The 20,458-nt window shown below is 45.0% G+C and overlaps 1 protein-coding gene across 16 annotated transcripts in view; it reads right to left on the reverse strand.

Moving 5' to 3' along the window:
- CLIP1 (CAP-Gly domain containing linker protein 1) overlaps window positions 1–20,458 on the reverse strand; it is a 121,443-nt gene that overhangs the window by 47,980 nt on the left and 53,005 nt on the right. For 7 of the 16 annotated variants that reach the window (XM_032876372.1, XM_032876368.1, XM_032876366.1 and 4 more), the window contains exons 4-11: window positions 17,898–18,022; window positions 16,646–16,868; window positions 12,326–12,523; window positions 11,607–11,710; window positions 9,777–9,837; window positions 8,506–8,538; window positions 5,171–5,275; window positions 571–1,515 (exon numbers count right to left, since the gene is read on the reverse strand). In XM_032876372.1, the coding sequence (XP_032732263.1) occupies window positions 571–1,515; window positions 5,171–5,275; window positions 8,506–8,538; window positions 9,777–9,837; window positions 11,607–11,710; window positions 12,326–12,523; window positions 16,646–16,868; window positions 17,898–18,022 (1,794 nt within the window). The remainder of the gene's footprint in view (window positions 1–570; window positions 1,516–5,170; window positions 5,276–8,505; window positions 8,539–9,776; window positions 9,838–11,606; window positions 11,711–12,325; window positions 12,524–16,645; window positions 16,869–17,897; window positions 18,023–20,458) is intronic. The other 9 variants (XM_032876376.1, XM_032876378.1, XM_032876367.1 and 6 more) reach the window with 6 other exon arrangements.

Below are 20,458 nucleotides of genomic sequence, written 5' to 3' on the forward strand. Positions count from 1 at the left end.
ATTTACCTTAATAACATCCTCTTAGGAAGTTCTCTATTTTAAAAGAGATTACAGGGGCACATGCGTAGCTCAGTCCGTTGAGCATCTGACTCTTGACTTTGACTCAGGTCATGATCTTGGGGTCAGGGGATTGAGCCCCGCATCAGGCTCTGAGCTCAGCAGGGAGGCTACTTAAGATTCTCTCTCTCTCTCTCCCTCTGCCCCCCTTTCTGCACATGTGCTCTCTCTCTCTTAATGAAATTAATCCTTAAAAAGAAATTAGAGACTAGAACCAAGCTTAAACAGAGCACAGAGCATATCCCAGAGACAAAGTCGTTAAGTGCACAGATGCTAAGAAACCAAAATAAATTAACCTAGTTGAGCCATTATTTTCTCTAATCTCCTCAGATGAAACCACACTCAAGATACTCAGAGGACACTGCACACCAACTGGGAAATCCGCTAGCCGGGCAGGCTGCTGTAAGCAAATAGGGAATCTGGAAGATGAATGAGCTCCATTCCAAAGTGACATACAACGCAAAGTGAGACTGACAAGCAGAAAATAAAAGGACGGAGGATGTCAATACAAACCTTGCCACTTTCAGTATTCTTTTCAATCTCTAAATTTTTTATCTGTTTCTCAGCTGCCTCAAGCTGCTGTCTAAGTTTCTCGATTTCCGATTTACCTTCGGAACTGGCTTTCCGAAGTGCATCAAGATCCAAGAGCTTTTCTTCAGTAGCCTTGAGCTGTGATGCAAAATTATCAATAACCTTGGTTTGTTCACTGCATTTGGCTTGTAGTACCTCTAGCTCCTTTACCTTTATTTCAGCTTCCTGCAATTTGTTTAAGGTGTCCTCCATTTCTACCAGATGCTGGTCTTCCGCTCTGTCCAGCTTCGCCTTGAGGGCTTCCAGGCTGCTCTCCTTCTCTGCAATGACTGCCATCAGCTGACCTCTGAGGGCTTCTAGCTCTTTCGCGTGAGCAGATCTTTCAGAGTCTTGTTTGTTCTGCAGATTTTCTATTTCGTGCTGGTAATCTAGTCTCATCTTCTCTATCTGTGTTTTTAACTCGGCAAACTCTGCTGTCTCCGTCCCGACCCCTTTGCTGAAGGAGACCTTCAGCTCCTCCATCGCCTGCTGGTGGGATGCGATGGCCGTCTCCAGCTTGGACTTCCACAGGACTATAACATCAGAGTTCTCCTTGTTGGCGTGATCAAGCTTGCTTTTCAAGGACTCATTCTCTTTGGAAAGCTTCTCTGTGGCAGCCTGAAGAGCCTTTATCTCCTTCTGATGTGTTTCTTCGCGGGCTCCAAACTGCTCCTTCAGAGAAGTGATTTCTCTCTGGTGGTCAGCACGGGTGGCTTCTAACTTTTCTTGCAAAGAGCTTATCTCTTGCAAAAAGGAGAGTGACATGTCAACATCTCCAGCAGGCTTATGGGACTCTAGCCTCCTCCGCAGTTCAGCTACCTCCTGTGCTCTCAATGCTAGGTCTTTTTCTAGTTCCATTATACGGGACTTTTCCGACACCGTAGCCACCTAGTAACCGCAGTCCAAAGAAAAACAAATTACGTAAATAACCAGTCACTGATGATCTTCTTTAACCTTGAAGATCTTTAATAACTCCCCCACCTCAGGCAGTCGTGGAGCTCGTGTGAACCCTGGAAGGCTGCCCCACCTCCCTGCCGTCAGGGAGGAAGCCCAACTCTGAGAACCCTAAAGTCGTCATCTTTGGCCAAATTCCACCAGCTGGAGATGCTCAAGGAATTGAAAATTGATGTGCAATTTAACTTACTCTGGAATTACTTCTTTCTCCTCTAAAGAAACTTAGAGAAGTGCCCATCAACTGATGGTAAGTTACTGGAAAGAACGGCTTTCAAAGTTCTCATGTATGTCCAGCTGAGGGAAGACAGAAGCCTCCTCATTTTACCTGGCTTTTCCCTCCTCTGCTTCACCCAGCATGTGTAAATGCTCACTTATCTAATGAGGGTGATTTTAAAGACCTGTGCTGTCTGGTGTAATAGCACAAATGGCCCCTGAGCACCAGAAATGTGACCGATGCTATAAGGCTAACAGAGACAGATTTTGAAGACTTGGGGAAGGGGGAGGACATAAAATATCTTGTTGATAATTTTATACTGATTTTTATACTGATAAATTTTATACTGATGAAATGATGTCATTTTGGATAAACTGGCTTAAATCAAATATATTACTAATTTTACCTGTTTCTCTTTATCTACCAAAAAAGTATGTTAACGTGGGTGGCAGAGTTTTCGATTACATACATGTGGTTGGTATTCCACTTCTGTGGCCTATGACTGGTATAAAAGGTGTGATATTACCTATCAAACGTTAGAGTGAATCAGTGGTAGAATCAGAGCTTTAGCTGGATAATGAAAAAATACTTCACTAACTTTTTTTTTTTAGAAAGACAAAATAGGAACAATTACTTACCTTCAATTATATACATGAGTCTTTAGAGAGTCCCCCCTTTTAGATAATTCAGTTGGCATTTTAACGTACATCTCTTGTTTACCTAACCCAGTGGTTCTCAGAATTTAGTATGCGCATCTCCTGGGATGTTGTCTGAAATGCAGGTTCCCGCGTGCTCCCACATGTTTTGATTCTACTTGAGCTCTGGGACCGCACCCAGGAATCTGTTTTTTTTAAACACCCCAGGACTAGGAAAAACACTTTCTTAACCTATGTCCTTCTCTCTTAAGAAATGACTTCCCTCTGATACCTGTAAGCCAGTCAGTGTAGGGCACAAAATATGAGGGAATTGGTCGCTTCAGGCATAAAAATGAATTATTGGACTAACCTGGGAAAGAGAAGGGAACATGAATGATTTAAAAACAAATTTCAAGGATCAAAACTCCTCTGGGTTGAAGGCTCTTCTCCCTCACTGCCTTTACTGGGACAGAAAGTGATGGACGTGTTTCCTTCGCTTCCTCTGTCCACCTACGGGCTGTGATACGGACGCACATTAACACGTCCACAGAGGTCTGGGAAAAGAAAGCAACCGAGTCTGAAACGGCATGAGGAGTCACTGACTACTTCAGAGCCAGCTACGGTGTGTGCTTCAGGGCTACAGATGCTCCAGGTTAAAGACGTTTATTTACGGACTTTTTTCTGGGGCGGGGGATGGGGTGTCGGAGAGTTTGTTGCCACAGAATAAGGTACAAAACATTAATAAACCCCAACGCTACAAGGTCTGGGATCTGAATAAATTCCAAGAGACAAGAGTTCTCTATCAGTCAATGTCAATAAAAAAATAAGTGAAAAAAGAACAGTGTGATTACACTGTAGCATTTCCACAGCTGTTCCGTTTTTGTTTTGTTTTACTTCCCAAAGTTTGCCCTTGAGCAAAGCTGCGTGTCTGCCTCTCCCACCAGGATGAAGCCATAAAAGTCAAGTATCATTTCTCATTCTGGTGACTTTCCCCATGGCAGGAAACACTGGGCACATAAACTGGGCTTACTGGCTGGGAGGACATCTAAAGCGCTTCCTAAGAGGAAAGGAGGTGACAGGGAACTCGGGCAGCTCACTGGCTGGTTTCACACTTGGCCAAGCACGAGTGAGGATCTGATGAAAGGCATGACTTCTTATTAGAAAGACAACAGTCTGAATCTGGAATAGTTGGATACACTAGGTTGCAAATGATGCCTTCGTATCCATGGGGGGAAAAGAAAAGGCATCCATCTGAGTTGTTTGCTGACAAAGGTACATAGGAGGAGTTCACAGGTTAAAAAAAAAATGGATATATATATATATGTATTTCCTTGCTTCAACAGCCATTCCCACAAAAGGAGCCCAGCCTTATCATCAGTCCCTTATATTTCCCAGATCAAGTCTTTGGCTCTCAGGTGAGAGAGAAACATCGACAAACTACTGGGATTTTTTCCTTACCAAATACACAGGAGATACCTTTACTTTTGAGGCCAACTGACAACATTTTCTCTTTTTAAAAAAGAAAAGCTTATGATTTAGAGAAGAAAAATTGCTCAATTAGCTAGATTTTTAGATCAGTCAATGATTTCTCAAAAGAAATTTCTACAAATACTAGTGATTCAAAAGAAAAAAATCAGGGATAACAAATTTGATCAGAGACAGAGTAATTTTTAAAAATTTTATACTTGAGGATCTGGGCAATTTAGCCACTGACAGTCAAATTTGTGATTTAAAAGGTATATAAACATACATGTCCTCTTATGTGTAAATCCTCGGATTATTTATTAAATTCTCCAGCACAAAACTAGCTCCAAAACAGACTCCATCCTGTGGTGGTCAAGAGCATAGACTCTGGGGCCAAGTGTTCCAGATACAATTTCTGGCTCCACTATTCCTATCTGCTGTGTAACCTTGGGCAAATTATTTAACCTCTCCATCCCTTAGCATCCTCATCTGCAAAATGGGGGCGATGCCACCGTCCCTCAGGGTTGAGGTGAGACCGAGTACGTTAATGCTGGGGCCGTGCTCCGAACAGTGCCAGGCACCGGTCAGCACTCTGTAGGTGCAGAGATACACCAACAAGTGAAAACCTGACTCATGCACTGGCTCCAGGGGCCAAAGAAAGTGAGCCGGGGTTGGAGGAAGTGGTTCTGCTCTCAGCACACTTTTCCCTCCTGACAGCTAAGATTTTCACCTACTGGTGACAAAAAGGAGGGAAGTGCAAAGACAGATCAGGTATCAAGAAAAAAAGGTTACTGGGATGAAAGTCCTTAACTCTCATTCAAAAGAGCCAGTGTTTCGATTCCCCCTACAGGTCAGGGAAGAAGGCAGGAAAAGAGAGGTAAAGTAAAACAACAATAACAAAAAAATTCTTCAGAAAACCCTGTCACTGGGAATATGAGAACAAGAGGACAATTGACTGCTCGTGGCAAACTGGAGAGACATATTTCAAGGTACTGATACAAAGAGCCTCAAATGTGGCTGTGGACGTCCATGCAGTCTACATACAGTTGGAGAGCTTCTGACCTTGGTTTTGGTTGAGTCAACCAAAGGAATGAGTCTTTACCTTGGACAAAAGACTGGATATGCAACAGCCGTGCCTACCCATCAGTCTACGCTCCTGAGCCCCTGAACGGCACCAGGACCAAACTCAGGTGGAACCACTGGGCCAAGGCACGTCCCCCGAGGCGTCACCATTCACATACACGGGTCTGCTTCATTAAACAGTGAAAACCATTACCCTAGTGTCTTCTAACTCCCTCTGGAGTTTGTCAGCTTTGGTCTTTTCAAAGAGCAGGCTCTGTTCAAGCTCCTTAATGCGGGCATGCTCCAGTTTGGTCTGCGTCTGTTAGTAAAAAGGAAGAGGAAGAGAACACAACAGTGCCACCGTGACATGCCAGCACGAGAGGAGAGACAGCGGCATGCAGGCTGAGCCACCAGTACCTTCCGCCAAAGGATGAACGAAAAGGGAAATGGAGAAGGGCAGAGGATGGGCTGAGATGGGGAGGCTGGGGTGCGGATGAACGCTACCGGATGAAAGGATGACATGGGCAGGGGACGCGAGCTAGTCTACGGAGAACGACGAAAGTGGAAACACATGAGGCAGGATGAGCGGTGTCAGATGCGTGCAGCCCAATATAAGTTACATTGATAAGTGAGGTTGATCAGCACAAATTAGAATCGTTAATATTCCTCTAAACTATCAATTTCCCCCACCCCGCAACAGCTGTTTGACATTACTGTGTATGTAACTGACGCGGTGACTTTCAACAAATAAATTGACCCTCAAAATGACCACTGCCATCCCCCTAAATATGGCCAACACAAGCTCATAAATCCTCCAAGTGTCCAGTAAGTCCCGAGGGCAGATCCCAGTGCTATGATGTGAACAAGCGTGAAGCGTTAAGCCTAATGGAGGGAATCCAGAAACCAGAGCTGAGAAAATCACACCAGTGGCCTTTGCTGAGATGAGCCAAAAGGGTCTGGCATTCTTAGCAACATTTCCCAGATCCCTAGTTTCCTTCCAACAGTGGGGTCTCCAAAAACGGTTTGTCACCAAGAAGAAAAAGGAGGGGATCCTATTTACAAGGGGAAAATTCAGTAATAATTATGTCTGACAGCCTCCATCTCGGAGACTCAGACCAGTAGAGAAGTTGCGAGCTGGTGAAGGGCTCGTCTTCTCCATCCTAGGATGGAGCCATTATCAGCTCAGGAGTGAGAAATGGGTGACTAGGCACAGAGGCATGAGTTTGAACTCCATGCAGAAAGAGCTGGTAAGATCCTTAACTGTGTTTCAAAAACTTCAGAGACTCCCCATCATCACTTGAATTAGCTGTAAACTGACAGAGAACCTAGAGGGCAATCTCTTTGTAACAGCGGAGTCTCACTCAATGGGAAATAATCTCTATGTCAGTTTGAACAGGGCTCTTCCCCAACCAGTTCCCCACCCGAGGGGTTATCAGCAGACCAAGGGACAAAACCTAGGGACAGAGCTGCTCCCAGCCTCTGGTAATAATTTAAATATTTTGTGGTTCTAGCTGGCCAGATCTGTGTCTGGACGATTACGGGCAACGCAAAAATGACAAGAAACTCTAAAGGACAGGGTGGACCATGCTAACATTATCTTTCACTGACTCCAGCGGTCCTCTAGGGATTTCAACACAAAAGAGGTTGGTGTGCTTGAGAACCAAGTATAAACCATCATGGAACATTTTTAAAATGACACCCCCCAAATTTTTTTTTTTTTTAATTTCTTCATCTGCTTCAGCTCTAGATACTCAACAGAAATAATGAAATAAAATTCAAAACCTGGGGCGTCTGCCTTCGGCTCAAGTCATGGTCTCAGGGTCCTGAGATGGAGCCCCGCACTGGGCTCTCTGCTCGGCAGGGAGCCTGCTTCTTCCTCCTCTCTCTGCCTACTTGTGATCTCTCTCTCTCTCTGTGCCAAATAAATAAGTAAAATCTTTTTTAAAAAATTCAAAATCTGTCTGGACAGTCCCCTTGGTCCATATGTGCCTCAGACAGAAGCTCTTCAATTTACCTGCTTTTACGAGAAAAGGATTGAATCCAGATCTACGTAATCAGGGTCACAGCCTCAAGAACTGAAATCCAAAACTAACGGTAAAAAGCAAAAGGCAACAGAACCTTTCTTCACCTCTGACACTGAGTTCAGTGTCCTCTGGGTGGAAGCTCACTACTTCCAGATAAAAAGCAAATATCCACTGAATGTGATCTTCTTCCCATCGCGAGGTCTTCCAGATGCCTGCGACACTGCCTTGCCGGCGGGTGTGCACACAAACCATCTGGGACTCGACAGCTGTCTGGGCCATCAGCAGCGAGGGAGCTAGCGATCCCTGTCCATGCCTCGGTGTGTGGTCAAAACATTACACTGGACAGGACACCCCTCCTTTCAAAAGTATTCCTTTCTCACATTAAGACAGAGCATCCCGAGAGGGAAGTTCTGGGACAGGGACTGAGAGGGAAAGCAAAGGCTCTGCGAGAAGCGCACAGGAAAGGCGGGAGGAAGACCCCATGCAGACTGACACCGGATGCAGCGGAGCCTGTTTGGGGAGGAGAGAAGAGACCCAGATCACTGAAGTAGCTTCACAAAAAGGAGACCTTCAGAACGGAGGCTTTTTTAAAAGTCCGGTCTTAAGCTGTCTCTTTCAGCTGCCAGGAGGTGGTAGGGAGAAAAATCTCTGTTTTAATTTTATTCTCTTATGGTGGTAAAACAAAGCCAAAAGTTGGGAGGTTCTTTCTACCGGCATCACAGCCGGCAGCTTGCCAGGGGGAAGCCACGCTTTAGAGGCTGTTTAGGTGAGATCAGAGTTGGGTATTTGGTCCAGATCAGAGGGAGGAGGGAGAAGAAACACCTACGTGGCTGGTAGCACGGCTACTAGAAAAATCGCACTTCAATAATAATAAATTTAAAGCACATGGTGTGTTCACTGAAGAATGCTCGTCTCTAGTTGCACCAACTCAGGGAAAAACCCTGCAGCCACAACACACGGACACTTGAATTTCTTGTCACCTGCACTGGCAGGCACCGGCCAGCAGAGGGAGCTCACAAAAAGACAATGAATCTCACATAAGGGCCCTCCGAATGCCCTTCTCCCTACGTGGGAATAAAATTACTCCACTTGGAATACTTTCCAAAACCAGTTGGGAAAACTTTCCTGCAGAATTTCTCTAATTCCTTCCTCTTACGTGTTTTACGTTTCAGTTAGCTATCCTCTCTTTCAGAATAATTTTATCAAAATGAGAAGACATTCTGAGTTAAGTGGAGAAGGCCAGGTCCCCAGACAAAATCTTTTTTTTTTTCTTTCTGGCAAAATTTTTTATAAAGCAAACATTTGCTTAGGCATTAAATAAATGGATTTATACAGCTTATTCATTACATACAATCTCTTCAGGCTACAAATGTAACTGCTCTGAAAGCCACATGCACAGAGATATTAAGATCAATGTCTCAGGTCAGATGATGCCGTTAGTATTTGAGTTTATCAATAAGCATTTTAATCTGTCATCAATCTGGGTTAAAAAGGGAAATCTCCACACAGTTAAGTGCCCTCTTACATTCTCAGGATCTTCAGAAATCTGGCTCTTTTGCTATCAGTAAAAAAAATGAAAAAATTAAACGTCGACAAAAGGAGAAATTCCACTAAAGTTTCAATTATGTGTTAAGGGTCTCAAAACAACTCTGGTAAATTTCAAGTGAGTTTACTGGCCGGCTTATGCCAGCCTAGTGCCAAGGGGAAGATTTCACTTGCCCCTCCCCAGCACACCCTCGGCTGTGTCTCACATGAATCAGATGAGGATGTGAAACTTCTAATGAGATTTTGGGGTGTTTTTAAACGGATAAGAACAACACAAAAGTCAACTAAAAGAATGTCACCATATATGAAATGAGTAAAGAAGGGAACTATTGAATTAGGAATAATCCACTAAATTCTGGGCCTTATAAAACTAGAACTCAAAGAATGTCTTCCTTGCTCTCGGTTGACTACAAAGACAATTTCCAAAGGAATCAGAGATCCTATCAGGAAGGGCCCCTGGAATGGAATCATGGCGTGGGTCACCAATAGGCTTTGAACTTGTAATAGCAGCAAAAATGGATATTCTGGGAACTGCACAGTCAAGTGCAAGTTTTACTAAAATATTACAGACTAAAGTATCAAAAACCTGCAAATTTTGAATAATTTCATAATTCGTATTTGTCATACATCTAGCAGTTGTTTACAAAGCATCAAAATCACATGAATCTGGCATCTAAAAAACTGATATGAATAATTGTCTAAAGATGAGAAACTTGATGCTAAAGGAAATCTCTGTGAATGTAAAATACGCCACAGAAGTTAAAGAAACTGATACAGAAATCGCTCTTGTTTTTTCTTCGGGTACTTTTTAAAAAATCGATTTCTGGAACACATGTTTATTCCTTTTACAAGACTATAAAAAAACTGATCCTGCTCAATTGAAAAGCAAAGCTGAGAGAAAGCGCAAAACTTTTGGGGGTACTATCATGATGAAGTTAAAAGTGCTCCTTGCAATGCCGTTTCTGATCATCAGAAGAACATCTAGAGTCTCACGTGGACAGAGCGCCAGATTTATGACTTGATTAACTCCAAGTCCAGGATTTGAATTTTGAAGCGCAAGAAAAGAGTAGTAAAAATCTGACTGGGTCACTGGAGTCGGGACAGCACCGTCCCAGGCCCACGGACCTGTAGCCACGCCCACAGCCCAGCCCGGCCCAAGTTCCCTCTGCTGTCTGTTCTGGCACAATGAGCTCATCCGAATTTGTGAATACCAGTACCCAGAGAAGCTGCAGAGAGCCGGAGGGGTTTTACCTCAAGATCGCCTTTCGTGATGGATTCTTCCTCAACCCGGAACTGAAGGTCCTCCACCTTCCTGTGGGACAAAACCAAAACAGAGCACATAAGTAGCCTAGGAACACATCCACCTTAACAAAAACAGGATTTATAGTCAACACCCTGGTGACTGTAACAGATGATGGTGGAAGAAAATAAAGAAATGTATTTTTAGGCATCCGGCTTAGAAATCCAGTAGCTCTATTCTATCTAGGAGACTTCAGTGTTTTAGAGGTACTGACTCCACGAGGCAGGAAGTAAGAGTTGAGAAAAACCAGCTGGTTTCCCTTGGTCACAATCAACAGAGTGAATCTAATCAGGACAGGACCAGCCTACAGGGAAAAAGTCTAAAGACCACAGAAATAGGTTCTGAAACTTCAAGTCTGTAATTTTTACTTTCCAATTATAGAACATAGGGGAGAGTGGCACAGAAAACCAGTCTCTCTTGATACAACTCCATATGTCATATGGATATGTCAGGGTAAGGCTAGTGGGCGACCCCTGCAGAAAGCCCCAAGAAAATGCTAGTACCTGTTCTAAGCCTGGGAGAACAAGGTTATGAACAGTTGGAGTCACTTTTTTTTTCCTGCATTTTAAAAATCTCTGATTTGGGTGCAGGTTTCAATCAGTGCTGTCACCAAGTCAATGAAATAGGATATCGTGAAGAATTACAAAATCCAGGTAACATCCATGTTATAAATCTTCACAAATTTGAGTGTAAGGAAGAAAAGGGAACAAGTTCATAACCCGTCTGCAAAAATCAAAACCGTCAAACTCACTAGCATTTTTGACAAAGTTAAGAAAAATTCTACTCTGTGAAATCAGAACTAATCGTCAGTAATTTACAGCCCTCAAGCCCAGCAGGCAGCAGACCAAGAGCTGGCTTCAGAGCCAAAGCCAGCAGTCCGGGTGCCCTGGCATCCAGGAGGGCCGAGAAAAGGCCTGTTACTATCTCTCAATTATTTGTACCCATTTTTAAGATGCGAAGAGAATTTCCTACGTATAGTGTTTGTCTTTCTAGTGAGAAAATCATTTCCTTGGTGAGAGACTGTATCCTATCTCCACTATATTCCTTTTCACAGCAGTGAGCTTCTGACCGTCCTGAACTCACAGACCAGACAGCTAGTGGATTAGGCTGCTGCCATCAGAAAGGACAGAAGATGGCATCAAATGCGAGAGGACAAATGCCCCACTACCACTTCCAGTGGTTTCCATGCAGACACCTGTTTCACAAATCGCGTTGGTCACAGCCTCAAGAAACCTGTAAGAACCAAACTTGCTGTCTCACACAATTTAGCACCGATTCCATCCTGACCTGGATAACGCTCTAATGGCTTCACATGGAAGTTTTGTTTTCCTACTAAGGTATTGAGTTTCTCAATGGCAGAGACCTTGTATCACTCACCAGTGATACAGTTTTACTAGATTCATGGAAGGTGTTTCACAAATACTAGGTAACTTGGACCCACAGTGTCCTCTCACCAAAGATGGTTGCAGATGGAAGCAGGGTTTGAATTAATCTCATGACACTGAGGTCAGCCTCAAGAGGATGCTTGGCCCATAGCAAGGACTCAATAAATAGCTGCTAAATGAAGCAGGGTATGTCTAGATGATTCCAAACTTCTCCAAAAAAAGAAAAAAGAAGTCAAATCCAAGCAGACCCTCCTCATGCAGTACAAAGAGTTTCATTTCCACTGAATACATGGTCATTCCTTTGGTTCTAAGGGCTGGCCCCTTAGTGAGGACGTTTTCCTAAGGTCATTTAAAAGGAAAAGGCCACACTTGCACCAAGGAACAGTCTGAGGTCACCTTTTCTCCTCTTCAAGTTGGTTGAGAAGCTCCACCTTCTCCCTGTCGGCCGCCTCCACCATTGTTCGCAGCTGGTCCATCTTGGCCTCCAACTCCAGGACATGCTGGGGAAGGCAAGGGTGTCAGTGAGTGGCCTCTCTCTGACCCAGACGCAGGCCCAGGGGCGCCTCCAAGAGCTACAGCTAAGTGGTACCACTGTGGGTCGGCGTGACTCTAAAACCTTTCCGCACTGAAACGCTTCCTACGATCTTTAATAGGTTACTTCTCAGCCGCATTCCTGGAAACTAGACGATGAAAAACCACACCATTAAAGCAACAGAGGGCAACGTTAAAACAACGCTCGTCTTTTTTGAAGCTGCAGTGCGTACGAAGGATAACCTACGAAACAGGAGTTGCCGCCGTGGGTAAGGTCCTAGTAAACGAGGTCCCCTGATGCGGGCCAAGAGACCCGGATGTAAAGACCGAAAGACTAAGGTCGACTCAAGAAGAACAAAACTTCATCTTTATAACGCTACAAAGTGGTACCCCAGGTCACAGCTTCCAACAAGCCCAACAAAGACATTGCTACTCATTTCCTGTGCTCCCAAGAGTAGCCTCCCGGCTCCAAGCACCGGGGTGCTGCTCAACCTTCTCCCTCCACTTAGCAAGCACCAGCTTCTCCACAGGATCAGCTTAGAACCCATCACCATCTCGGAAACAAGGTCAGCACGAGACTTCACCTGGTCGTGTCCGTCCCGGGCCAGAGCTAGCTCCTGCTCTATTTCCCCCACGTGGCTCGTGGCCTTGGCCACCTCCGCCCTCTCTAGATCCCGTTCAGCCAGCAGCTGCTCAATGTGCTGCTGCTTCTCCTTCAGGGCCTCCTGGAGGGCAGTGGTGCCGGAGATCTTCCTGGCGTAACGGGAGGAGGTTTCAGTCAACTGCAAAGGAAAGTTAAAGAAGTGAAGGGCGATGATGCTTTCGGGGATGCAAGGAGGGTGCGAGGCATGCAGGCAGGCATCTCCTCGGCAAAGCAAAGGTGCTGTCCCAGCTCCCAAGCTTGCCAATTATTAGCAAAAGCTTCTCATCAAGGAAACAAGACAGCATGTGCCTCCTGACTGTGAACATCACAAACACCACATCAATGTGAGAAGTCATAGAACAATCAGAAAGATGTTTAGAAGGAGAATGAGTGGCTCAAATCAAAGGACCCTGAGCTCAGCTGACAGGGCCTTGCCAGAATCTAGAAAAATTCCACAGAACCCATTTAACAAGTTTCTCTAAGCTTCATTTCTGTCCAAGCTTCAATAATAGGCATCTTCTTCTTAGGAGATTTTGGTCAGTTTTTTGCTCCTCAGACTTGAGGTAGAATTTTTTTTTTCAACTTTTTAAGCTTCTAACTACCAGGAGGAAACCAAGAGGTCACCCTTGGAGTCACAAACCTTCCTTGTATCGATTAAACAGTTGGATTCTCTCAGGATTTTCTTCATCTTTCTTTCAAAGTGAAAGATAAAAAAGAATGAGATCTTGCCATCTCCAATGATGCGGATGGAACTAGAGTGTATCATTCTAAGGGAAGTAAGTCAGAAACAAAACAAAGGAGCAAAGGGAGGAAAAGGAAAGACAAACCAAGAAACAGACTCTTAACTCTAGAGAACACAGTGATGGTCACCAGAGGGGAGAGGGTGGGAGGACTGGGGGAACCGGGGGATGGGGACTAAGGAGCACACTTGTCAGGATGAGCACCAGGTGGTGTATGGAAGTGTTGATCACTGTGTTGTACACCTGACACTAATATTAACACTGCACATTACCTGGAATTTAAATAAAAACTTAAAAAAAAAATGAAAAGCACAGGAGAGCTCACCCGGGAATCCAGAACTTGAGGACCTGAATCCCAATCACCAGAGAGATTTATGAAGATCAGATTAATATGGAAACTCTATGTGCCTTCAGAAGTGTGTGTGGGGAGAGAAAAGACAGGCAGAGAGAGGAAAAGAAGGGAAAGGGAATCTGCAGAAAGAGGAGGAGGGGAGGGGAGGGGAGGAGGGAAAAAACTGGAGGGGAGGAGGGAAAAAAGGGGAGGGGAGGGAAGTGGGAGGAGAGAGGAAGTAAGAGATGGGGCAGAAAGGCCATGGGGGAGGGGTGCAGAAGGCTCTCAGGGGTCCCCCTGCTACTCTGTGCTATTTCCCATACCGATTCCTCCATCTTGAGGCTAATCGTCAGATAAAAACACAGAGGAAATAACCTCCTACCACGGCAATGGGTAACGTGGCCAAGTTGAACAGGATTCTTCCAAGCGAGGCTCCGGGGTAGGGAGGCAGTTCAGCAAAAGCCTCGTCCCTTGGCATGCATTTGTCCAAGGCCACTGACCTAGAGACCAGATTGCTGGATCTGGATCGAGTGGGCCCTGACTTCATCTCCTGCAATCAAAGCCTCCTTTGCCCCTTGAATGCCCTTCATCAGTCAGAGCCCCCGTCCAGGAGGCAGACAGAGCAATGATCTGTCATCAGTTAAAAGTCAGGCAATCCTGGGGGCGCCTGGGTGGCTCAGTCGGTTAAACGTCCGACTCCTGGTGTCAGCTCAAGTCATGACCTCAAGATCATGGGATGGAACCCCATGTCAGGCTCCTGGCTAAGCAGGGAGTCTGACTGAGATTCTCTCTCTCCCCCTCCACTCCTCCTCTCCCCCACTTGCCCCACTCTGAAATACATCTTTAAAAAAAAAAAAAAAAGACAATTTGACAACTATAAGAGTAAAGAAATCCAGTCAAACCCAAATTGTCCTTTGCTGTTTCTATTTAGTGAAATTTCTAAAATTACTTAAACATATGGAGGAAGGGGTGTTGTTTTAAGCATCTGACCTTAACTTTCCAATTTCATTACACGGTTTAAATTATACCTTCTGGTACTAATACTTCTTCCTGAAATGCACCAAACCTGAGGTTCCCTGCGCAGAGATGCCCCAGGGCCTTGCAGCAAAGTCACGGGGCACTGTGGAGTATTTCCAAACTTCAAGGGAAACACTCCAACACCTGTTGGACACCATACGAACTACCAGCTCGAGGCAACTAAGTCTGAGGCAACTGTACAACGTTCCTTTCAATCACATCGTGTCTTCCCAAAGCGAGGTTTTGGCTGCTGCCATGACAAAAAGCCAGTACTGTGCGGAAAAAAACCCCAATGTGTCACAGGAAATGAGGGTGGCAGTGTTCGGGAAGATTCCAAGGTTTGACAAGGACATGCAGTGCCCAACACGCGCACGTAACCTAATAGTAAGTGTGGTTACTTAAGAATGAACCAAAAATGTGTTTTCTCGCAGTTATGTGTATCGTTCTTTTCAAACAGCTACTAAATTGCTGGAACATAAATATTAAATTGTGCACCGAGTTGCTTAACAGACAGGACTGCTAGCTATTTCTGTTGGCCTGGGGCCCTACATAAAGTAACAGGCCAGCAGGTGCTAGGCAGAGTGTCTGGGCCCCTCTGTGTCAATACCTCCAGAAAACCATCTTGCACTAAAGAATCGTTAGATATTTTCATATACATGCAAGGGGTTACGCTGTGGAGATATATTTCTAGGAAGTCACACTTTCTGTATCTTTGGCATATTCTTTTATGGTGATTTTTGTTTTAGAAACCATAGCGACCCTCTATAAAGATCTACAAAAACAAGCTGTTTCACAAGGTAGGAAGACTCCTTTCTCTTTTGTCACTCTTTCTCACTGAGGGAGGTGAGCTAAGATGAATGAGAACTGGTCTGAAAAGACAAGAGATTGGGGGAAACAGGGGAGGGCTTGCTTGTCTTCCAAAGAGATGGACACTTATAATTACAACAGAATAAAAGTTACTCGAGAAAGAATTCCTATTCCAGAGAAAACACCTCCACGGACTTGCTCCCGGATTAGCAAAGTAGACTAGCTGTCCACATGAGTTTGCTGAACGAGGCTCTGTCCAGAGAGGAGGGGGGCTTCCCTTCTATGTCATTGTTCTTGTCAAGCTTTTCTTGTAGAAGTCCATTTGTGACTTTTTTTGTTGAAGATGTAGACTTTCTTTTCGTATGCAAAATGAAAAAGTCTGAGCAGGTATTTTACCAAAACCTAAGAGAAAGTCCAGCTGGCTGCCAGAGAAGCACGGCTCCCTCCCCCTGCACTGAAGGAAAGACTCCTCCCCTCTCCCTTCCCAGAGGACCCAAGGACCACAAAAGAGAAGGCAGACCGGGCTGGCAGCTTCACTCTGACCAACTGCACCACTTACCATTCTCCTTCCTGTCTGCAGTTTACCAGTGCGGTGCAGTTCTACAAACCTGGACAGTATTTGCCTCACTTCAAGTAAATAAATTGACTGGCAGGAGAAGAGTCAAGAAGTCATTTTTTGACCCTATTAAAACACCATATCAACAAACAGAATGAGCCTCTGTTGCCTATTTTAACTCTGACGATTCTATTTTTATGGGTCTAAATGGGGGAAAGGAGGAGAGAGGAAGTGGAAGGGAGAGGAGAAGATGGAGAGAGGAGACAAGACATGGCTTTTCCGAGCATCCCTTCACGTCCCACTGGTTCCCCTCTGTGTCCTCTGGCCCAAGTCAGGAGCACTCCACACATTAACAGCTTTCAGTGGGTTAGACTCGATTAGCATACTACTGAAATTCTAAGAACATGCCTTTTCTCAAAATACTTTAGTTCCTCAAATTGTTTGACGTCAGCGAGACCGAGGTCATTGAGGAAAAGGATCCCTCTAACTTTCCTGCCATTCTTGTGCCCGAAATAATTTCAAAAAAAGAGAAATCATCCCATATGTGAGACTCGACAATAGTTACTACAGACTCAGCAAGAACTGGTACATCTTGGGGCCTTAAGACTCTGAAAGCGATGTTCAAAATTCTACTTCCAAATTTGACTTCTTGCTAAAGCTCTGTTTTGTGAAACCTAGCACGGGCCTCTACAAGCTACAGCGAACATTCAGTTCAAGGCAGTTAATAGCTCTGAAAGCAAAGCAGGTTTGGGAGCAGCAGGCGCTCATCGCCTGGACGTAGAAGCATGCAGGGAGAACGGGGAGGCTTACTAATCCTGTCCGGCTGGGCTTGCTGCTCACGGAGGAGGCCACCGAGCTCATGGAGCTGAGAGAAGAAGCAGAAGGGCTGCGCTTCAGGCTGGCGGGGGTGGTTGCCATCACTCGCCTCACGGCAGCGGCCTTGGCTTTGGCGGGTGTAGTGGAAGGGAAGCCAATCTTGGTCACTTTGTGGACAGGGGCAAACAAGCCATATTTGGGTTGGCACTGAAAATACCTTTAGAGAATAACAATAAAAGCAGTGACAAAAAACTTAATTACAAGAAATAACAATTATAAACAAAAGCATCGTTTTTTTGGTCATCACTCATGACGGGTTTGCTCTGAGTCCTCCCAGCAAACCGGGGCGGTCAAGCAGCACACAGCATTCACATATATGGAGGCTGATAACCTCAACAACGTTTTAGAAGACACATTAACGAGTAACAGTATGATACACAGAGACAGAATTACCAGCTACTATTGAGGTGGTCCTCAGGTGCAAAGGGACTGAACATTGCTACTGACAAACTTACAGCAGAGGGGTCCCGACAGTGACGGGCCCATGTGGGTTCGTCAGTTGTAACAAATGCACCGCCAGGGTGCGGGAGGCTGAAAACGGTGGTGGGGGGGAGCGGGGGCACATGGGAACTCTCCATATCTTCCTCTCAATTTTGCTGTGAAACTAAAGTTGCTCTAAAAAAAAAGTCTTGGGGCGCCTGGGTGGCTCATGGGTTGAGCCTCTGCCTTCGGCTCAGGTCATGATCTCAGGGTCCTGGGATCGAGCTCTGCATTGGGCTCTCTGCTCAGTGGGGAGCCTGCTCGCTCTCTCGCTCTCTCGCTCTCTGCCTGCCTCTCTGCCTATTTGCGATCTGTCAAATAAATAAATAAAATCTTTAAAAAAATAAAAAAAAAAAAAGACTTTCTTTCCCTCTGCCTCTCTCTCTCAAACAAAAAAATCTTTAAAAAAAAAAAATGCTGCTCTTGGAGCGCCTGGCTGGCTCAGTCATTTAGCATCTGCCTTCAGCTCAGGTCAAGATCCCAGAGTCCTGGGATTAAGTCCCACATCAGGCTCCTTGCTCAGCAGGAAGCCGGCTGCTCCCTCTCCCACTCCCCCTGCTCGTGTTCCCTCTCTCGTTGTCTCTCTCTGTCAAATAAAATCTTAAAAATAAATAAACACGTAACATTTTAAAATGCAGCTCTTGGTAAAATCTGCTTGAGCACCTTTACACGCAGGAGGGAGACAAGATTCCAGCTCCAGACAAACCTGGTTCCAGCAACTGCCCCATCGTTCTTCCCAAGAGGCTCATCCAACTCCACACCACACCATTCCCCCTTGGCAAAGTCTGTCTCCCCAAGAAACCGGACGACACCGGCCTTGGTGCCACCAACCTGGAAAAAGACAGTAAAAATAAAGAGATGGACATAATCCCAGATCTTAACCTTTTGCAGTTACAATGGATAATCAAGTGCAGGGCTCCACATTTCCCCCGACGGCTTCTTCTAACCGCTTCTTCTACCTTCTCTTCAGCTCTTAAAAGAGTTTCCTCCAAAGACTGGTGAAGTATACCAGGGTGACACACTACCAGTGTGATCCAATAAATCCCAGTAATGAAACAGCCTAGCTACTATGGGGTGGCTGGGCTCTCCACCCAATCAATCAGTCCCCTCCTTAGAAAATACTTTATTACTCCAGAGGGATTCTCCTCCTTCAAAATAAGTATTGGCTACAAAAATAAAACCCATACATCCGTTGAAGGCAAACAGAATTCGTCCATTCTCCCTACACTGTACCAGCTGCTGTGTCCTCATCCTTTACGTCTCCATCCACGGAAAGCGACAACACACACACACACACACACACACACACACACACACACAGGACGGATATCCGCGCATGCGCACACATCCGCTTTTGGCCTAAGTGCACACCGCATGAAAATGAAAATTCTTTAAAATAATTTGACTCTACGGATATTTTCCATTGGGAGGCCGTCTCCTCACGACTGCTAAGATTACTATTCCTCACACTTTACTTCCCATGAACAAAGCTGTCTTTTTAAAGGTGTAACTCCTTGTCCCAGTCATTGTTTGATGTACTATGCAAACATTATCGCCAAAACTACCCACCAGCATTTATGAATTATTCCTTCCTTTGCCATTACTTTTCTATTCCAAACACTCCTTTTGCCACGGGCAAACACACAGGAACACACTGACGTGTGTGAGTCTTTCTACAGGTTCAGTATTTGTGCTACCGCCGTGCATTACAGGCATTAGAATTTCCTCCGTTCCACAATCTGTCCCCCTCCCTCCCCGGAGGGTGCTGGTGTCCCTCACGGCTCTTGCAGAGTCCTCGTTTTCCTCCTTTTTTCTAAGCTTTCTTTTTCCTAACTGCTGCTTTAGAAATTTGCCCTCCCCCATGACCAAGAGCAGTCACTGCAGGAATGTAAGAACATTATAAGCAAAAAATAAATGTTTTGTATTTATTATGTTGTATTCTCAACACTTGTGGCCACTCTCCCTGCCACGCTCGCTCGGGAGGCAGGCTAGGGTCCCGCAGCAGCGGGCTATCACGGTAGGCACTTCCCTCACTTTTCCTTTGAGAAGAAGTCTCAGGAAAATTTCCTTTTCCTACTGATTAAAAAAACAAGAACAAAAACAAAAAATAAATAAAACAAGACAAAAAACCCTCTTTATTCATGACAACTTAAATTAATTCTTGAATAGGGGCGCCCCGGTGGCTCAGAAGGTCGATCTTCCTTCAGCTCAGGTCATGATCCTGGAGTCCTAGGATAGAGAACTACACTGGGCTCCCTGCTCAGCGGGGAGTCTGCTTCTCCCTCTTCCTCTGCCCCTCCCTGCTGCTCATTTTCTCTCTCTTTCAAATAAATAAAGTCTTTTCAAAAAATTAATTCTTAAAAAAAAAAAAGTTAAAAAAATAAATAATTAATTCTTGAATAGCTAATACATTTTCATGGTTCCAAAAATTTTAATGCAAATATGCACTGAGGAGCTTCTGGGTTGAGCACTCAGTTAAGCATCTAGCTCTTGGTTTGGGCTCAGATCCTGACCTCGGGTCTATAGACCAAGCCCTGTCCCTGGCTCGGGCTCAGCCCAGAGTCTGCTTAAAAGACTCCCTCCCTGGGCGCCTGGGTGGCTCAGTCTAGCGGTTAAGCATCTATCTTCAGCTCAGGTTGTGATCCCAGGGTCCTGGGACAGGGCCCCACATCCAGTTCCCCACTCAGCAAGGAGCCTGCTTCTTCCTCTCCCTGCTGCACTCCCTACTTGTGCTTGCTGTCAAATAAATAAATAAAATCTTAAAAAAAAAAAAAAAAAAACCCGCCCCTTCCCTCCCACCCCTCTCAACCTCACCCCCCACCCTGTGCATGCATGCACACTCCCTCTCTCTCAAATAAATAAATCTCTTAAAATAAATAAATAATATATAATATAATAATATATAAATAATATATATAATAATTATATATATAAATAAATAACATAAAGGAGCAAGCCTCGAGGGAGGGCGTCTCCCTCACTGAACTCTAGTCCCATTCGCCCCCTCCCACCACGCAGGGAAGCGCTGTTACTAACAGGAGATGCACGCTTCCTCCCAGCATTACTACATGCAGATGAAAGCAAGCACTACTGTGTATGCTTATTCCTCCCTTTTATTTTTACACAAAAGCGGTGTTTTATATCCGCTGGGTTGCACCTTGCAGAACACAGTCCTTCTTTGTATTTGCAACTGCTGTCATTCTACAGTGAGGATGCGTTCCAGCTTATTTAGTCAGCCCCACCTGACAGACGCTTAAGTAGGGTTTT

The sequence above is a fragment of the Lontra canadensis genome, unplaced genomic scaffold (assembly GCF_010015895.1).
Source record: "Lontra canadensis isolate GAN:19392208 unplaced genomic scaffold, GSC_riverotter_1.0 scaffold58, whole genome shotgun sequence".
Taxonomy (NCBI): Eukaryota; Metazoa; Chordata; class Mammalia; order Carnivora; family Mustelidae; genus Lontra; species Lontra canadensis.